This window comes from Muntiacus reevesi, chromosome 15 (genome assembly GCF_963930625.1).
Source record: "Muntiacus reevesi chromosome 15, mMunRee1.1, whole genome shotgun sequence".
In the NCBI taxonomy this organism is placed as follows: domain Eukaryota; kingdom Metazoa; phylum Chordata; class Mammalia; order Artiodactyla; family Cervidae; genus Muntiacus; species Muntiacus reevesi.
In genome coordinates this window covers 46,403,779-46,424,097 of record NC_089263.1, presented here as the reverse complement: position 1 = coordinate 46,424,097, position 20,319 = coordinate 46,403,779, and the positions used below count along the sequence as shown (strand labels likewise).

The window sequence follows — 20,319 nt, the reverse complement described above, 5'->3', positions numbered from 1 at the left end:
GCCCTCCTCCAGGGACCGTCCCGACCCAGGGATCGAGCCCCCGTCTCCTGCACTGGCAGGTGGGTTCTTTACTGTTGAGACACTGAGGAAGCCCCCAAAACATCCTTAGTAGTGAAGTAAATAGTGTAAATGTATAGCTTTCAAGATGACATCATCCACTTCACTGTGCAGGTTACAGAATGTTAGTTGTACATCTTATTAGTTAATATTCACACTTGAGTATCTGTTTGCAGCTTAAAAATGTAAGATTTAAAAGTGTAGGCAGGAAAAACTGGTAGAAGGGAGAGATAAGAAGTAGGAAAAAAAATCAATAAATCTTAACAGTAATACCAATTATTTTATTCCTAATGGAGTTAAAGTGCAACTAGATTTACCTAAAATATTCATCTCTGTGAAAGTACATATACTGGTTAATCTAGGCATTAAAGATATTCATATTTATATTCAATGCATAGAACTTCATTTGTCCAATTTATAAAATTCTTTCTAACTCTTCTCATCAACAAAAAAAGATGGAAATCTTAAGATAAAAGCTAAAATCCAAAGTCTTTTGTCTTTCTTCATTAAATAGCTAGGCTAAAATAGAAGAGAGAAGAAAAAAGGACACGGGGAATACATATATGTGTGTATACATACACACACACACATATATATACACATATATATACATATATATATACACACACACTCTATAAATCTACAAGTTTTCAAAGAACATTTGGCAACAAGAATAAAAACACAGTACAACTAGCAATGTTTGCCAAAAAGTACATCTCCTCAAATCTCCTCAAAATAAAAGCTGTTAAAAACAAAATTTCTTATATTTCACAATTAAAGTTCTAGCTTAACTCAGTCATTAAACCAGCAGGGCCATTTACCTTAATCTGATTTTCTTTATCACACAGAACTTGTTCCACATGTACTTTGTAGTCTTCAAATGTTATTTTCTGTTTATTAAGCTCATTCACTTGTTCTTTCAATTCTTCAGCTTCTTGTAAAAGCTAAAATTTAAACCCCAAAGGAAAAGAAAAGCAAATCTTATTATCTCATCATATTTATGCACAGGTACACTTATTTATGGGGTTCCCTTGTGGTTCAGCTGGTTAAGAATACACCTGCAATGTGGGAGACCTGGGTTCCATCCCTGGGTTGGGAAGATCCCCTGGAGAAGGGAAAGGCTACCCACTCCAGTATTCTGGCCTGGAGAACTCCATGGACTGTATATCCATGGGGTCACAAAGAGTCGGACACGACTGAGCGACTTTCACTTTCACACTTACGTATGTAAGGTGTATCATTAATAGAACCTCATAAAAAGTAGAGTAACTCATATTCTTGTATCAAACTCAGGTGTAGATGCACTTATTTATATATACCTAGATGCACCACTAATAAAGAGGCTTCCCGGGTCACTCAGTGGTAAAGAATTCGCCTGCCAGCACAGGAGACCTGGGTTTGATCCCTGGGTTGAGAAGACCCCTTGGCGACAGGAATGGCAACTCACTCCAGTATTTTTGCCTGGGAAATCCCATGGACAGAAGAGCGTGGTGGGTTAGAGTCCACGGAGTTGCAAAGAGTCCAACACAACTTAGCAACTGAACACACATGCACCACTAATAAATATTATACAACACAATGTGTTGCTAAGAAAGGCGAGAAAAAAGGAGTGTAATGAGGAAAGAAGGGAAGGAAGGAAGGGCTCCCTTTTTCAAAGAACTTTTAAAACATGGGTTTTAAAGTAAAATAACAGACACTTTAACATTCTTCAACTACTTACATGATAAATTTATATCAAATTAAAAGCTTTCTGAGACAAACACACTTGTTAGATTTGGCCATTTTTTGCCATTCTTTATATCCCATATAACATGCCATACCTCATTTATATTAATCTTTTTTTTTTAATCATGGGCCATTTTGTGGCTAACTAACCTTCAGAAATACCCTTAATATAGAATAGATCAAATTCTGCATAAACAATCTTCTACTGTACAGACGTTTACAGAGGAGAATTTCTCAACATGAATAAATGGTAAAGATGGTCATATAAGATAAACTTAACTACATAATGCTTATTTTAAGGTTTTAAAAATCAAAAAATAACAAAAATAAAATTTAAAATTTAAAAACAAGCAAGTAACTAGAAAGAAATATTTATATATACCAAAGGGTTAATAACTGTAATATGCAAAAAGCTTTTAGAAGTCAGTAAGAAAAACAGGTCCTCTCCCCCAAAAAATAGAATCAGCAAGTAATTTACAAAACAATCAGCCTATGGAAAAAAGGCCAATTTTATTTAATCTTTAAAACTCTATTTTATTAAATAGTAATTACTGGGCTTCCCTGCAAAATTAAGGCTTCATCAGCATATTCCCTAGCACACAAAAAACTAGTCCTTCTCCACGTATGTTAGTAAAATAAGACAAATTTGACAGATTAAAAATAAATAAGAATTGAAGAATAAAACTTGGATTTGGTGACTGGCTGATCTTTAGTGAGTTACTAAGGAGACTGCATACAAAGCAAGCAGTCTTATTAGGTTAAAGAAGGAATGTGTTAGACCATGGAGTCAGTGCATACAGAATAGTTTATTTCAAAAACTCTGATGACCAAAAAGGAGTTAGATTAAAGCAGCTATAAAGAGTAAGACAATTTGGATGAAATATTTTCAATGTACAGAAGGTCATTTTTGACTATATTGATAACATGGCAAAATTAACACAGGATGTATTGATACCAGCCACTTTCTCCTAAAATCTACTAAGATGACAGTAAAGAGGTGTAAGGGGGGAAAAAAAGCATAAACCCACAAGGAAAAAGACAAATGTGATGAAGAAAAAGATAGTTCCAGAAGTGGAAAGTGATGGAAGCATAGTAATAGACCAGACAATTGAAATCTAAGGCAGAAGATGGTAGAGTCTAAAAGCAGTGTTGACTTGATACAAACCAGGAAGGCTCATGTACTAGTTTATAAGTGGAATGAAAAGAGAAGTACTGCTCAAAAGTCTGTATGAAAACCAGTTAGAGAAAACCCCACGTTCTCCCCACACATACAAACATTCTAATTCTCAGTTCATCCCTCTCTCCCTCTTTTACATGCACGAACACATGCATGTGCACACACACTTACACAGACATCTGGCAAAAGCCTGGAGGGTTTTATTCTCTGGAGAGCTAGAATCTGAAACTCTGGGACACCTGACCCAGGTAAAGGTGTGAGTAATAAGCTGTAAGCATAAAAGCATTAAGTGAAAACTGATTTACTGAACAGTGAGATACCAGCTCCTTACCTCACTAAGCTACTTACCTCAATGTTCACCAACAGCCCTATACCTCCCAAGTAGGAACTGTGGAGGACTCATCCCTGTGGAAAATTGTCTCTGAATACCAACATCTGGACACCCTCCAAAGAAAAACCCTAGCCAGATTACTATGCAGAAAGTCCCATAAGAAACACACACAGGGCTTCCAACTAGATTTGGAGACCCCTACTATTAAATAAATAGACACCCATGAATCACCAAACATCTAAAAAAAGAAACTCTTAGACAAAAGACATAGACTAAAACAGAAAACAAAGGAACTCAAAGAAAACAAGGCAACTCAGCCAAAAAAAAAAAAAAAAATCAAAAAAGAGTAGGGGGAAAAAAACATGACATCCTCAGCAAAGTAAGACATTGCATCCATGAAACCAGTAAAAAGCATAAGCAAAACAACAAAGAATTCTTACAAGTAAAAAATATCAAAGAATAAGTGAACAAAAGTTTCATAGTCATAAAGAAACCAAAAAAGACATTTTAAAATAATTTCATACATCATACAAAATACACCCCAAAATGAATGAAATAATTCCAGTAAATTTCCCAGAGCTGAATCAAGAGTTTCTAGACAGTGTGTATCCAACAAATATATGGAAAAAGACCCACACTAAGCCATATCATTGTGAAATTTCAGAGAAGTGGAAATAATGAAAGATACTAAAATTTTCCACAGAGGAAAAGAGTAGGTCACAAAAAAGGTTCAGTAATTCAAACAGCACTTGACTTCTTACAAGTGAGTCTGGAAAATGAAGACAATACAGCAATAATGTAAAAAGTTCAAGAAAAGAAAAACTGGAACCCAGAAGGTATCCAACCAAAATGTTAGCAGTATGAGAGAAGACATTCTAAGTCATGAAACTTCTTAAAAAGTTCCCTCCTATACTTTTCCTCAGGAAGATAATCAAGGGAATTTACCACATAAAGCACACACAGGACATAAGAAATAGAAGATCCAACACAGAAGACAGATAAGTCAAAGGATACGGGGAGAAGTGAAATCTCAGAATGGCAGAACTATAACAGACCTAGAGAACAAGTTCCTACTGAACTAGGATGGAAGACCCCAGAAAGTACTGCTTCAGGGAAAAAAATGAAATTAGTAGATTAACCAAAGCCTTTGCACACATAAACAAAATATTTACATAATCTCTAAAAGAGACATTTATGATGGAAATACAGATAAATTACAGATAGGTATAAAAGAAGCAAGACAATTATTAACTCTATGGCAAATAAAAAGTTGAGTGAAACAGAATACGTAATCAGAGCACATCATGTGACTTATCTGTGAACAAGTTTAGAAAATTATAAATAATGTTATAATTTTAAAAAATTTCCCACTGAAAAATTCTAACTGTATTGAGAGAACAGTAGGAGAGGAAATATGTTTGGGTATGTGGCAATGTCTACATGTGTGAGGAGGAAGAAGATAAAAGTTAAATCCTTACAATATCTGCCACCTTAAGTAACTGCTTCTGTCTTTAGGCCCCTAGCTGCAATAACTGTCATGGTTTTCTCTGCTCTCCTACAATCTGGCTTTGAAAATTTGTGCTAAACGCTATTTGCTATTATTATCAAAATGGTGAGTGTCCAGGCTTACTTTCACTCCTGGGGGAACACGGTTCCAGGAATATAGACCTTTGTATGCTATACAAAAGAGACACCATAGGATACATAGAAATTGCCCTGCTCCTGTGGTCTCCAGAAATAGCCTACTTTTGCCCCCAGCATGAGTCAGTCATGAGTATGCCTGGAACATTTATAACCATATACTCACAAGTCGAGGAGTCCCTTTTCAGTACAAACCTGTTTCTGGCTTTCCTGAAGTTGAGAATTTTCACTCAGAGCATCTTTTATAGCTATCTTAAGTCGTTCTTCATTCATCTGAAATATTTTGAAGGTTGTTTTGGCCTAAGTAAAATACAACATAGTGAGATTACAAGAATTGGTTTGATAGCCCTTTTTTATACACACTCCTTGAAACATGGGATTAAAATTTAAAATATGCCAATATTAATAGGAGAGGCAGCATGCTATAGCAGAAAAAAGGCTGACTTAAACTCACAGTCTAGTCCCTCAAGGTCTAGTTGCTCTGCCACTAACTTGCCACAGGACTCTGGACAAATGATTTAACCTCTCGTAACCTTCTATGTACTACCTGGCAAATTTCATTAACTTTCTATTGTCTCTCTTACTAGAACTTAAAATCCACAAGAGCCTTTCTGTCCATTTTGTCTAGTAAGTGCCAATCACCTTCAGCAGTGAACAGTACATACGGCTATGGCTCAATAAATACTACTCAATGAAAAAAAATGAACTCTCCTCAGATACTGTGTATTTTACAACTGTATCTAGGGCCTCCCTGGCAGCTCAGCGGTAAAGAAACTGCCTGCCAATGCAAAAGACACAGGTTCAATCCCTGATCCAGGAAAATTCCACATACCAAGGACCAACTAAGCCTGTTTGCTACAACTACTGAGCCTGTACTCTAGAGCCCAAGAGCCACAACTACTGAGCCCACGCGCCACAAGCACTGAGCCTCGCACACCTAGAGCCTGTGCTCAGTAGCGAGAGAAGTCACTGCACTGACAGGCCTGTGCATAGCTTCTAGAGTCAGCCCCCACTGCCCCCAACTAGAGAAAAAGCCCGCACGGCAACAAAGACACAACACAGCCACAAATAAATAAGATGTTTTAAAAACTATCTAAATTCTAATATTTAATTCTTTAATCATAAAAGTAATAGCAAAATGTAAATGATCTTTAAAGCAATAGATCTATTAAAATAATTCAACTTACTTCAGCTACTTGTGATTTGAGGGACTTGGATTCATCCTCTAGGGACTGGATCCTTTTTGAAATGTCCGACATCTAAAAAAGCAGTATCAATCAACAAGTATTTACTGAACTTGTCCAATTTTCAAGATGCTATTTCTATCAAGTATATTATTAACCTAACACTTTTGCTCCAAAAGGGAGGATTCAAATTAAGAAAACTTAACAGCTATATGCTTAAAGGGATTTTATATGAAAGTTATATAACAACAATATTTCAACTCATCTTTAATATTTCTTAACATTTAAGTTATATATAAGAAGGCTACTAGCATTATATCTTACTAAATAATCTCACACATTAAGATCATCCTTAAGACAGATTTTAATATAAAGACAAATAAAGGAAAGTTTAACTTCCTAAAACACTTTCTGACTAATAAAAAACAAAACTACTATGTATGTGATTATTCAACTTAAATGATTTATGTGAGCTATTCCATAGTGCAAACAGAAAATTTCTATAAGAATACGCAAGAAATGTAACATAGTAATGCTAACCTCTAACAAATGAAAAGAGCTAGAGGACCCAGAAAATTTTATTCTCCACTTTATAGCCTTCTCTATTCTTTGGACTTTTTTTTTTACAGTGCATGTAATACTTTAACCGAGATCATATAACTTTTCTTTAACTCAGTAACTTTCTTTTTCCTATAGTCTCCTCAAACACAAAAGACCTACCAACTCATCTTGCTTCGAATGTTTAGATTTCTCTTCTTTTAACTCTTTTTCTAGAATGAGTATTTCATCCTCAAGTTCAGATTTGAATCCGTTCAATTTTTCACAGAATGCCTGAAAGAGGAATAAAACTTTATAAGACAGTCATGGGAATATTTGGTCAAGATAAATCAGATGAATGTAATCAAATATACACACTGTAAGTTAAATAAAAAGTCTAGTTCAAATATTCGTTCATTTTTATAACACTGAAATAACAGCAATACTAGCAGGTGTTAGCAAACTTTTTCTATAAAGTGATAGCAAATATTTTAGGCTTGAAAGCCATGCAGTTTCTGTCCCAGCTAAAGTCATATACATGTGTAGCAAGAAAGCAAAAGCAATACATAAATGAATGAGCATGGCTGTGTCTCAATAAAATTTTATTTACAATAACAGGTGGAGAGCTCAGAGCCTAGTTTGCCAACTTCTGCTCTAAAGCATTATAAAAGAAGCAATGAGAAAAAACCCAATTTCATATAATACATAAAATCAAAAATAAACTCAAAAGACAATCAAGATAATATTCTACACTGAATTAAGACTTATTTTCTGTGGCCTTTTTAATTTAAAATGATTAGTTATTGGATTATCCAGTTGGAATTTAAATACTGTAATAAACATACCTCTGATATTTGTGATTCTTCAACAAACTTGTTAAAAGAAAAATAAACCAAAAGAATCAAAGAACTTAATGCAAGCCAAAATAAAACTAGAATAAGTACATACTATATCATACTGGTTAAAAAGCATATTTATATATATGCATATATTTCCCCAGATTTGACTATCTGATGATACGAGTTCTCTGACTTGAATCAAAATTACCCTGATATTTGGATTTTATCTACAGATTCAAACCGCAATTTTTTGTAACTATACCACATTATAGTTTATATTCAACTATGCTTACCAATCTTGAAAATAAACACTGTATATTTCAAAAAATTACTACAATTAGAGAAAAACTTCTAAAATATTCATTTTAAAGTAAAAATTCAATGCCTAAGAATAAATTGGTGTGCTTTATTTTATCCACAACACTGCAAAGCTTAAGGAAATATATTTGCGCTTCAGTTTTTGTTCTTTTGTCAGCATGCTAAATTCCGTGTGAAATTCTATTTTATTCAATCTAATAAGTTACTATCAGAACACTAGTTAAAACAGAGGGTCAACAAATAAAATATAATAATTTCAACAAGTTCTTGAGAATATTAATTGGTAAAATGAAGAAAGAAAAGGTTAAGAATTCAATTTTACTTGGAATTCAATTTATGATTTCCTTTGGACGCTACTAGGAAATTCTGATCCATATGCTTCGATGATTATAAACATCAGTGACGGAGAATTGCGAAGCTAAACTGAACATATATACCAAAGGTACAAAGTCCATCATTTTCTACTTTAACATTAGTATGCTTTTTACAACACTTCCATCTCTAAACAGTAGCAGGACACTCCTATTACAAACCCTTATCTGTCATACCTTGACATTTTCCTTCCTTACTATTAGCCAAAATCAAACCTGGCTCAGGAACGCCAACTCTGCATTTCTTCCAAACTCTACATTCTGTGGCATCATTTGGTACCTTGAAATTGGTCATAGTAGGAGTATATACACAACAGAACTCAGCAGGTGTTACAAATAAAGGCTCCTACTTTTTAGATACCAGCACATCACTGTCTGTAACATTCTAGTCAGCTCCTAACCCTCTGATGAGGTAAAGGCAAGAACTGCCTCAACTTACATAATTTACTATTTCAAATTACTCCTAAATTTATGAAAATGAATTCTATTTTTCCGTCCTGAAGCAAATTGAGCCAAAAAAGGAATGATTACCCTAATGCATTTCCCAGGAATGAAGAATTAAGAGCGTCTATACAACTCTAGATGACAATGAACTGAATGTACTCCACTCAAAACAAGTCATCAACAAAGGCTCAAAATTTTAAAATACCTTATGCTACTTACTAACTTTCTATTTCCTATATTTAACTTAAATTTTTTTAAGTTTTAATATCCATGAAATGTGAGTTTTGAGAAGATACATGACTTTTAAAGTTTGTCATTTAGTAAGAACCTTTCTTTTAACTTTTGTAAGTATCTATTTGTTCTTACCTCCAAACTTTGTGCTTCTGTTGACTCCTTTTCAAAGTTGGCATCCTTTAAAGATGACTCTAAGCCTTCATACTGAAAAAAAGCAACACTATAAGTTAAAGTACTATAAATTTTATTCCAAACCTGCCCTCTGACCCACCAATTCTATGAGAAGCAACAGTTAAGACCCGCACTGCAGAAAGACAGCATCATCCACAGCTTCAAATTTACCACAATAATTTTTATTATACTATTACTGATACTCAACATGGAAAAATCTGGCATTCAAGAAAATAAGATCTGAGTGGGAATCAAGAGAAAAAATGAATAAGAGAAAAAAACAATCTTAGAGGGTTCAGGTAACAGAGTTCTCCTTCAGACAACAAAATAAGTAAGCTTAATATATAAGAGGAACTAAAAGACAATCATTGAGCCAAAGAAAAAGAACTACAAAAAGAGCCACACAACCTTTAGAACCGAAAAAGGCAATAGATGAAATTAAGAAGGTTTAAAAGGTGATTAGGCATAGGTGAACACAATTAGTAAAATGGAAGCTAGAGCAGAAGAAAATATCCAGACTGAAGTGTGAACAAAAAGATAAGAAATCCAGAGAACATAACAGATATGTGGGATAGAGTAAAAGGCTAAAATACAAGTATTTGGAATCCTAGCAAGAGAAGAAAAAAAGAGCAAAAACAATATTTGAAAAGGTTATGATCAAGAGAATTACAAAACAAATAAGACATTAAGCCACAGATTCTGGAACATCATGAAGCCCAGGGATGAATAACAGAAGATACCACATCCACACAACTAATAACACTGCTGAAAATCAAAGATAAAAAGAAAATCATAAAAATAGGCACATAGTTTCTTATAAAGTTATACACTTCCTGCCATATGATCCATTAATTCTGAGATACTTACAAAAGAAAAATAAAAATATATACCCACACACAAAAAAAGGTAGAATGATCATAGCAACTTTATTCATAATAGCCAAAGATGGAAATAACCACATTAAGAGGTAAATGGATAAAAGAAAAAGTGGTATGTTGATATAAAGCAAATTTACTTTCAAGGTAAAAGAAAAAAAACTACTATATGCAACAACATAGTGAATCTCAAAAATACAATGCTACCTGAAAAAAAGCCAGACACAAAAAAGTATGATTTCATTTACAGAAACTCTAAAATAGACAAAAACTAATTTATGGAGATAAAAATATAAACAGTGGTTGCTGGCAGGGGTATGGGACTGAATGAAAATGAGGACAAGGGAATTACAGGGGTGATAGAAATGTTTTATGTATTAATGAGGGTGGTAGATTCCTGGGTGAATACACCTGTGAAAATTCACAGAACTGCGTATTTAGGAATGTCTATTTAACTACTGAAAACTATACTTCAAGTTTTTAAATTGAAAGAGAAAAATAATACAAAAAAAGACATAACACCAAATTTCAATAAAACTTAGAGCTGACTTTGACCCACAAACAACATGCCAAGAAAAAAGTAGTAAAATGAGGTGTCCCCAAAGTGCTTAAAGAAAATAACTCCCAACTCAGACTTCTATAAAGAACATTATACAAAACAGAGAAATAAAGACATGATCAGACAAAAACTAAGAGTTATCGACAGTATATTATAGAAAAAAAAGAACAGGAGCTCCTTCTATTCTTTAGAAAAATCACCCCAGATGGAAGCTGGAAAGGAAAGGAAGAATGAAGAGTAATGGAAAGAATAAATGTGTGGATTAATCCAAATGAATCTTGACTGTCAAAAAATAATAAAATTATTTGGGGGTTTATATAAATATAAAGGCAAAATATAATGCAATGGCATATACATGAAAGGGGGCAAGTGAAATTAAAGCATTCTAAGATCTTTGTACTATCAATTAAGCAGTATTATAATAGCACAAATTTATATTAGAACTCAATAAATTAAAAATATATGCTATAATCTTGAAGGTAACCATTAAAAAAAAATCCATAACTAACAAACCCACTGATGTAGAAAATATTGAATTAGTAAAAAAACTTTTCAACCCAAAAGTAAAAAAACAGAAGAGAAAAAGGCATGTGGAACAGATGGGTCAAATAGAAAATAGTTAAGATGGTAGATTTGACCCCTAATAAATTAGAAATTATATTAAATGCAAATAAACTAAATAGTCTAATTAAATAAAAAGATTTTTTAGACTGATTAAAAAAAGAAAACTCCATAAAAAAAAAAACACATAGCTAGTGTTCAAATCACTAGCTATGAGGGAAATGTACATTAAAACCTCACTGAACAACACTATAAATCAACTATAAAATTTAAAAAAACAAAAACCTCATTGAGCCAACACTTCACATCCATTAGGATGGCTATAACCAAAAAGACATAATAACAAGTGTTGGAAAAGATGTGGAGAAAATGTGGAAATATAAACTGGCACAGCCACTGTGAAACACAATATGGCAGTTCTTAAAAAAGTTAAATATAGATCCAACAATTCTACTCCTAGGTATATACCCAAAATAACTTAAACCATATATTCACACGAAAATTTGTACAAGAATGTCCACAGCAGAATCATTTATAACAGCCAAAAAGTACAATAACCCAAATGATCATCAATTGAAAAATGAATATGTCAGTTGTAGTAAGGAATATTATTTGGCAAAAAATATATATATATATATAGTATTGGTATTTGCTACAGCATGGATGAGTCTTAAAAACATTAAGCTAGGTTTAAAAAGCTAGTCACAATGAAGCACATGTTATATCATTCCATTTATGTGAAATGGAATCCAGAGTAGGCAAGTTTATAGAAACAGAAAGTAGGTAAGCTGTCTAGGGCTTGGGAATAGGGGAGATTGGGTGAAGGGTGACGGCTAAGAGGTGCAGGGCTCCTTTAAGGTGTAAAAAGTATGTTCAAAAACATTTTGTGGTAAATATACCAAAAGTATACTAAATATACTTAAGAATACTAAAAGTATACTAAAACATACTAATTATACAAAGAATCATTTGTATAACTTAAATGGGTGAACAGTACAGTATGTGAATTATATCCCAACAGAGCTGTTAAAAAAAATACTATAATAGTTTCAAAATCCTCAGATACCAGGGAATAAATCTAAGAAAAGATGTGCAAGACCTCAACACAAGAGTGTATAAACAATACTGAGAATTTAAAAAAAACATAACTAGAGGGATATATCATGGTCCATCGACAGATACTCAACATTGTAAAAATGTAAATTCTCTCCAAGTTAATGTATATATTCAATGTAATCCCAAATTCCTAGCAGGCTATGTGCATGTGTAAACTGATGAAGTGATTGAAAATTTATATGAAAAGACAAAATCGTGAAAAACAAGTCTGGAGATTTACACCGTCAGATGCCAAGACGTGCTAGATAGATTTTAAAAAGCATGGTACTGGTGCAAAAATATATACATATATATGTGTGTGTGTGTGTGTATATATATATATATATATATATATGTGTATATATATATATATATAATATACCAACAGAACAGAAAATATTATAGAAACAGACTCAGATATACACAGTCACAAGATTTAACAAGGCTTAACAACAACACTATATAACAAAGGGAAAAGATGGCCTTTTAATAAATGGTACTGGTAAATTCAACAGCCATATGAAAAATGTGAAATACTAACCACCAAATCACACATCACAGAGTCAATTCTAGATGGATTAAAGACTGATTAATTTGAGGCTGAACTGAGTTTCCCCTCAATATTTGTTTGTTGAAGCTCCAATACCTCAAAATGTGACTGTATTTGGAGACAGGCCTCTTAAAGGACATTAAGTTAAGATGAGCCCCTTGGATTAAAATAGGCTCTAATCCAATCTGACTGGTACCCTTACAAGAGAAGGAAATTTGGACACAGAGAAACGTCCGAAACACGCACCTGCACAGAGAAAAGATGATTTGACTAAGAGGTTGACCGGTTATGTCAAAGTGACAGGCCTCAGAACAAACCAAACCAGTTATCACCTTGATCCTGGACTTCCAACCTCCAAAACCATGAAAAATGTAATTTCTACGTAAGTCATCCAGTCTGTGGTATTGTGTTATGACAGTCCCATCAAACTAATAAAAAGACTAAATAAGAAAAGTAAAAAAGTTAAAAGTTTCTAAAAGATAACACAGATGAACATCTTCATGTTCTTGAGTAGACAAAAAAAAATTTAAGTAGGAAACAGACAGCAGTCATCATAAAGAAAAGACTGACAAATTAGACTGGTACAAATAAGAACTTCTGCTTACCAAGATACCACTTGAAATATAAAGGCAAACCACAGAGTAGAAGAAGATATTTGCAATACATGTATCTGACAAAGGACTTGTATCCAAAATACAGGAAAAATCTATATATCAAAAGGCAAAAGATAACCATACTTCTTCACATTTTAAAAATGTGAAAAAAATTAACTAGGCAACATGAAACAAAAAGGTTATATCCAAATGGCCAATAAAACATCAAAGGGTGCTCAACCTCATTGGTCAGGGAAACAAAAACTGAAATCACAATGAGACATCTCTATGCACCAACCACAATGGTTACAATTTAGATTGGTAATATGAAAGCAAGTGAACTCTCATACTTTGCAAACAAAGCATTAATAATCCTAAACTTATACAGAAATACCTGCTCTGAGAAGTAAGGATCCTAGAGGATCCTAACAATGAATGTCAACATTTTCAAAAATGTCTTACCTCCTTTTGAACAACGCTAAATTTTTCAAGCAGTTTACATTTTTCTTCAATTAGTGTAGAAAGTTCTACAGCAAGCTTTTTCTCTCTCCCTAAAAAAGAGTTAATGTTATCATGTTTTTAAGTTTATTCAATTACAAACAACAAAGATGTGATCTAAAATAGAAAAAAGAACTTACCCACATAAAGCCGGCTTCTAATCTGAAACAAATTTTTAACAAAAATTACATTAAAACAAACATACATTCAGGCAAATATTACTTATTTAACTGCTACTGACAACTTAAAGTGTTTCTTATTACCTTTAGTATAAATGTAAGCTAGCTAAAAAGTGGTCTATTTCCATTGAGAAAATAACACTGCATATTAAAGTCCCCCCATTGAAGATACACATTATTTATTAGCATAATAAAGGCTATGAAATAACTCTAGCTTAAAGATACCCATTTCATTTCATTTAGCCCACTGCTCCTCAAACATATTTGACCCCAAAACAAACTACTTAAAGAAGCCCCTACTATCATCTCCTCTAGTACTAATATCTAAAATAACAAAATTTGAAAATTGTTACCATGGGGCCATGGATCTGCTGACTTTAAAGTAAAAAAAAACTTTTTTCTTCTTTAACCTCTCTTTCAAACAATGAAGGAAAAATTTCAATTTGTAAGTGGGTCAGGCTTAGGACTAAAAAACAATGGGGACTTAGATAATCTACAGAAGATATACAGGAATAAAATTAAATGAAACAAGATTTAAAAGTCAAGGTACAGTATAATTAGTTAGATGAGGAACAACTAGTGAACTGAAACAGATTCAGAAACTATCTCAAAAAGTAACAGGAGGAGGAGGCGGCAGCGGCGAATCTCTTACAAATGGTGCCGAAGCAGGACCCGAAGCCTAAATTCCAGCAGGGTGAGAGGGTGCTGTGCTTCCATGGGCCTCTTCTTTCTGAAGCAAAGTGTGTAAAAGTTGCCATAAAGGATAAGCAAGACTTTCTACATTACAGTGGTTGGAAAAAAAATTGGGATGAGTGGGTTCCAGAAAGCAGGGTACTCAAGTACGTGGATGTCAATCTGCAGAAACGACGAGAACTTCAAAAAGCCAATCAGAAGCAGTATGCAGAGGGGAAGATGCGAGGGGCTGCCCCTGGAAAGAAGACTGCTGGGCTGCAGCAGAGAAACACTCCAGTGAAATAAAAAAGAACAAAGACACCTGGAAACGGAGATGGTGGCAGCACCAGTGAGACCCCTCAGTCTCCTTGCAAGAAAAGGGCTCGAGTAGATCCTACTGTTGAAAATGAGGCAACATTCATGAGCAGAGTTGAAGTTAAAGATTCCTGAAGAACTGAAACCATGGCTTGTTGATGACTGGGACTTAATTACATAGCAAAAACAGCTCTTCTATCTTCCTGCCAAGAAGAATGTGTATTCCATTCTAGAGGATTATGCAAATTACAAGAAATCTTGAGGAAACACAGATAATATAGAGTATGCAGTCAATGAGGTTGGGGCTGGGATACAGGAGTACTTCAGTGTGGTGCTGGGCACTCAACTGCTCTACAAATTTGAGAGGCCGCAGTACGCTGAGATCCTTGCAGACCGCCCTGATGCACCCACGTCCCAGCTGTACGGGCCACCATATCTCCTGAGACTGTTTTGTAAGAATTGGAGCAATGTTGGCCTATACACCTCTGGATAACAAGAGCTTTGCTTTATTACTGAATAATCTTCACGATTTCCTAAAATACCTGGCAAAGAACTCTGCAATTTTGTTCAGTGCCAGCAATTATGAAGTGGCTCCCTCTGAGTATCATCGGAAAGCCATGTGAGGTGTGTGCACCCACCCACATTTGATCTCTATAAACAGCTTTTTGTTTCTTAGTCCTTCTCTTATACAAAAAATGTACTTTGGAAATGTTCGTGTATAACAAAATTGATGTTTGTTTTCTGCTTGATTTTAACAGAGAAAATAAAACAGCTCCTTTTTTCTTTCCTTTTTTTCATTTCAAAGTTGCTGCCAGAGTATACAGTGATGGACAACAGAGAGACATACTGTAGAGTGTTTAATTGCTTAGTTGACAAAGCTGCTTTTGAATACTGGTGGTTTCTATTCCTTTGACACACGCACTTTTATAATATGTGTTAATGCCATATGACAGAATGCTCTGATTCCTAGTGCCAAAGGACCAACTCAGTGTATATAACTGAAGACATTCATCTATTTGTGCTCCCCTGTTTTTTATGGTGCTTAAAGTAAAGAGCCCATCCTTTGTGAGTCATCCATCCAAGTTGTTCCTTAGGCATTTTATCTTTGCTCAGATTGCTGAAGAAAGGTGGCTTGTTTCATGGGTTTTGTATTTGTGTCTAATGCACATTTTAACATGACAGACACAATGCATTGTATAACTACAGTTTTCTGGAAAAGGTAATCTTTTAGAAATTGTTTTTCAGATCTTCAATAAATTTTTTCTTTAAATTAAAAAAAAAAATAACAGTAAACCATTAAAAAAAAATGAAAAAAAATCATTAAAGAGATAGGGAAGTGAGAAAAGCCAACATCTTAAACAGCAACAGTCCCAAAGAGGAAAAAAAAAAGTAAAATACAGAAAAAACTTCTCAGAATTAAAAAATATAAAAGATTTCATATTTAAATATTTAAGATAATTCAAAGAAGAAATAAGAAAACAATCAAGCCTAAACAAAATATATTGAAATAAGGATATCAAATTAAAAGCCTCTACAGAGAACAGATCACTTACAAATGAATAAGAACCAAACTGACAAGAGACCTTTCAATAAGTAACACTAGATATAAAAAGACAAGGAAGTAAAGGATTTTAAAATATTAGCAGGATGAAACTTTAGACCCAGAATGCTTAAATCAGACAAACTGCTGTTCCAGCGTAAGGACTTAATTCAAACATCCTCAAGCATACAAAAGATTTGCCATACAAAGACCAATATTAAACACAATATAGAAAGAAGTATCCAAATATGAGAAGAATTAAATCCAGAAGACCCTACAAGAGATATGTCAATTATTGGTGATCAAATATCTTGGTAATATTTATTGTTCTCTTCAGGGATGGAGAAGGGGTGGAGAAGAACGTAAAAAAGAAAAGAGAAATATTTTTAGAACTAAAATTCTAGATTACACCAATATGAAAGTAGTTTGGAAAGTGAAAGAGACCAAGGGATGTGAGAGTACACTAAATAAGGTTCTTGTCTTTTCACTAGGAAAATCTACTTTACGAATGTAGAAAGAACTGAAAAGAAATATATAAAAAGTGGAACAAATTAATAAAGTATGCTAGGAGAAAGTGGTCCAAATACATCGGTAATCAATAATCATAGTATATGTAGATACAGTAAACTCAGTGAAAACACAGAGATTTTCGGATTAAATATAAAAAAAGTTCATACAGAACTGAATCACTTTGCTGTATGCCTGAAACTAACACAACACTGTAAATCAACTATGCTCCAATAAAATAAAAAGAGAAATTCATAGAGTATGTACATTAAGTAAAAGACCACAGAAAGACTGGAAAACATAAGGATGGAAAAAAGACACAATAAATATTACCAAAAAGAAAACTGGTCTAGCTGTATTAACATCAGAATAAGACAAAAGCATCAGTAGAGTTATAGAGGGTCACTAAATATTGGTTAAACAGTTAACCCACCAAGAAGAGATATAGCAATTCTAAACATATATCCACCTAACACAATATTCTCAAAATATGTAAATAAAGAATTGAAAAAACTATAGAAAGTAACTGATAAATCCATCATGACAGTGGAATTCAGTCAACTTGTCTATTCTTAATAGATGAAGGAAACAACAAAAAAGAGCAAAAATATGTGATACATGAACACTACAAATTAGTCAGTTAGCAAGACTGACCTAATAATGGATGAATATGGAATGATACATATGTATTTGTTTTCAATAATACTCAGTGGAATAGAAAAAAGAGCACAGAAAAGGTCCAAGTCCACGTGGCACTCTCATGCGTAGCATGGCAGACAAATGGGAAAAGGAAAGACTATTCAATAACCAAAGCTGGGAAAAAGGTTATTTGGGGGGTAGGGTGAGGAGGATGGGGAATTACAGACTTGCTACCCTACACCAACCAGCAAATTAACTCAAAATGAATCAAGCACTTCTGTGCTAAATGGAAATTATTTTAATTAAGAAATTCTACTCATCAGAAAACATCTTAAAGACAATGAAAAGATGTTTCATACTGGGACATCTGTAATAGACATAATCAACAAGGATATCATCAAGATTACATAAGGAGGGGATGGGAGGAGGGCTCAAGAGGGAGGAGACATATGTATACTTAGAGCTGATTCACCTTGATATACAGCAGAAACCAACACAACAGTGTAAGGCAATCAAACTCCAATTAAAAAAAAATTTTAAAGAAAACATAAGAAATTCCTACAAATAAAAAAGAAAAGAACTACTCAAAAGAAAAAGGGGCATAAGACATAAATAAAATATTTCCCTGAATAACAAATACATATGGCCAGTAAATTAAGTTTTTAATCTCCTTAGTGATCAAAGAGTATATCAGAACCATTGTAAGATGTCGTTCAAGTGGCAAAAATAAAGAATTTCAACAATAATAACTATTGGAGAGGACAGAGATCAAATGGATCTCTAGGACCTCTTATATATTGCTGTTGGGAGTATAAACTGGTACAGACAACTGGAAAAGAATCTAGCATTACCTTTTAAAAGTAGAACCTCCAGCATGCACTAAACCAAGTAAATCTCAGACCCAATATATTCCCAAGAGAAACTTACAAACACACAACAGGAGACAAGTATAAGAATTTACACAGCAGCATGATTTGTAATAGAAAAAACCTGGAAACTCAAAGGCCCAAGACCATAAAAAATATAAATTAACTGTAATATATTCTCATGATGTAATATTAAAACAATCAAAATGAGCCAAAAATATGGATGAATCTTAGCAATATAGGATGGAGTAAACAAGTTCCAAAACATGATATTTGGCATGCAACTAAGCAAAATTACTATACTTCTGAAGGATATATGTATTTAATACATATGACAAAAATTAATTTTTTTTGAGCCACTGGAATATCAACACAGGATCTTGAACAGGATTACCTCTACTTCAGGGAGGCAGGGGGATGAAATGAGGAGGAGCATCTAAATATAAGTGATGGTCAATGTCTTTGATTCCAGGTGGGTCATATATTCACAGATGTTTAGTAGACTATTAAAAACAAACACCACCCAAATAATAAATAAAAAATAAAGGCAGGGTTTTAGTGTTAGTATGGAATATTCGTGTAAAGAAATTTTTTTTAATTTCAGCACTTTAAAAAATTCCTCTAGAGATTTCCCTGGCAGTCCAGTGGTTAAGACTCCATGCTTCCACTGCAGTGGGGCATAGGTTCTATCCCTGGTCAGGGAACTAAGATCCTGCAAGCTGCATGGTGTGGCCAAAAAATGAAAGAAAAAAAAAAATTTCTTAAAATCTATATTCAGTTTCTACACATTAACATGAGTAGCCCACAAAACGATAACCTGTTTCCTTAAAACAAAAGATACGTTTCTCATATTACCTATTCAACGTGAAGACTGAATGAACATTCTCTTAGTATACCTAGCATTGGTTACTTACCGACCGAAAACTTCTCCACAAAAACAAGAGAACAGCAAAAAATCCAACAATAGTTGCACATATCACCAACTCCCATGGAAAACCATACAAGTTGGATTGTCTCATATCTTCAGGCAATGCTGCCACAGCCTTCAAGACAAAGAAAATTAACTTGTTAAAAAGTTTTGATCACCACACACCAGATCTGCAGCACCTTTATCATGGTGCTCCTGGCTCAGAGGTTAAAGCGTCTGCCTGGAATGTGGGAGACCCCAGTTCGATCCCTGAGTTGGGAAGGTCCCCTGGAGAAGGAAATCGCAACCCACTCCAGTACTCTTGCCTGGAAAATCCCATGGAGGGAGGAGCCTGGTAGGCTACAGTCCACGGGGTCACAAAGAGTCGGTGACGACTGAGCGACTTCACTTTCTTTCTTTCACTTTCCCAGCCCCTAGAACTATGATGAAAATGTTTGTTAAGTCACTCAGTCTACAGCATTTTTGTTATAGCAGCCCTGTCAGACTAAGACATAAACATAAGTACAAGTTTACATGTAAACACTACTAAAACCTGTTTTATAAAATGACCTGTTATTAACCACTATCACCAAGTGATGAAGGAAAACAGTAGGGTGAAATGTAATGATTTTTAAACCAGAGTTCTACAGAGATGCCTGAAAGTGAGAGTAAGAGGAGAGAAGGCCAAAGAAGCTGAATCAGATACTCTTATCCTGATTCAATCACTTTAGGTTTTTTCCATAGTGTATATTGGCTTCCATATAAGATTTACCTAGGGGGTAAAAAAAAGATCTGCTGGTTTATTAAAGTTTAAAAACTACTGATGAAATCTTGGCTTTAGGTTTCATCTGAATGATGAAATCCCTCTACCATCCCTTCTTGATCTGTAATGGGAATAATGCTGTTTGAACACGGAGGACAGGTGCCCAATAGA

The 20,319-nt window shown here is 34.0% G+C and overlaps 1 protein-coding gene and 1 pseudogene across 11 annotated transcripts in view; one reads left to right on the top strand and one right to left on the bottom strand.

Annotated features, from left to right (window-relative positions):
• MIA2 (MIA SH3 domain ER export factor 2) overlaps positions 1–20,319 on the bottom strand; it is an 88,640-nt gene that overhangs the window by 35,334 nt on the left and 32,987 nt on the right. For 8 of the 11 annotated variants that reach the window (XR_010659208.1, XM_065906983.1, XM_065906985.1 and 5 more), the window contains 9 exons: positions 19,393–19,521; positions 13,901–13,922; positions 13,725–13,813; positions 8,991–9,062; positions 7,498–7,524; positions 6,836–6,946; positions 6,119–6,190; positions 5,127–5,231; positions 879–1,001 (listed from right to left, as the gene is read on the bottom strand). Coding sequence is in view for 10 of the 11 variants with exons in the window: in XM_065906983.1 (XP_065763055.1) it covers positions 879–1,001; positions 5,127–5,231; positions 6,119–6,190; positions 6,836–6,946; positions 7,498–7,524; positions 8,991–9,062; positions 13,725–13,813; positions 13,901–13,922; positions 19,393–19,521 (750 nt within the window). In the remaining variant the exon portion in view is untranslated. The remainder of the gene's footprint in view (positions 1–878; positions 1,002–5,126; positions 5,232–6,118; positions 6,191–6,835; positions 6,947–7,497; positions 7,525–8,990; positions 9,063–13,724; positions 13,814–13,900; positions 13,923–19,392; positions 19,522–20,319) is intronic. The other 3 variants (XM_065906984.1, XM_065906986.1, XM_065906990.1) reach the window with 1 other exon arrangement.
• LOC136147305 (mortality factor 4-like protein 1 pseudogene) lies at positions 14,594–15,549 on the top strand (annotated as a pseudogene).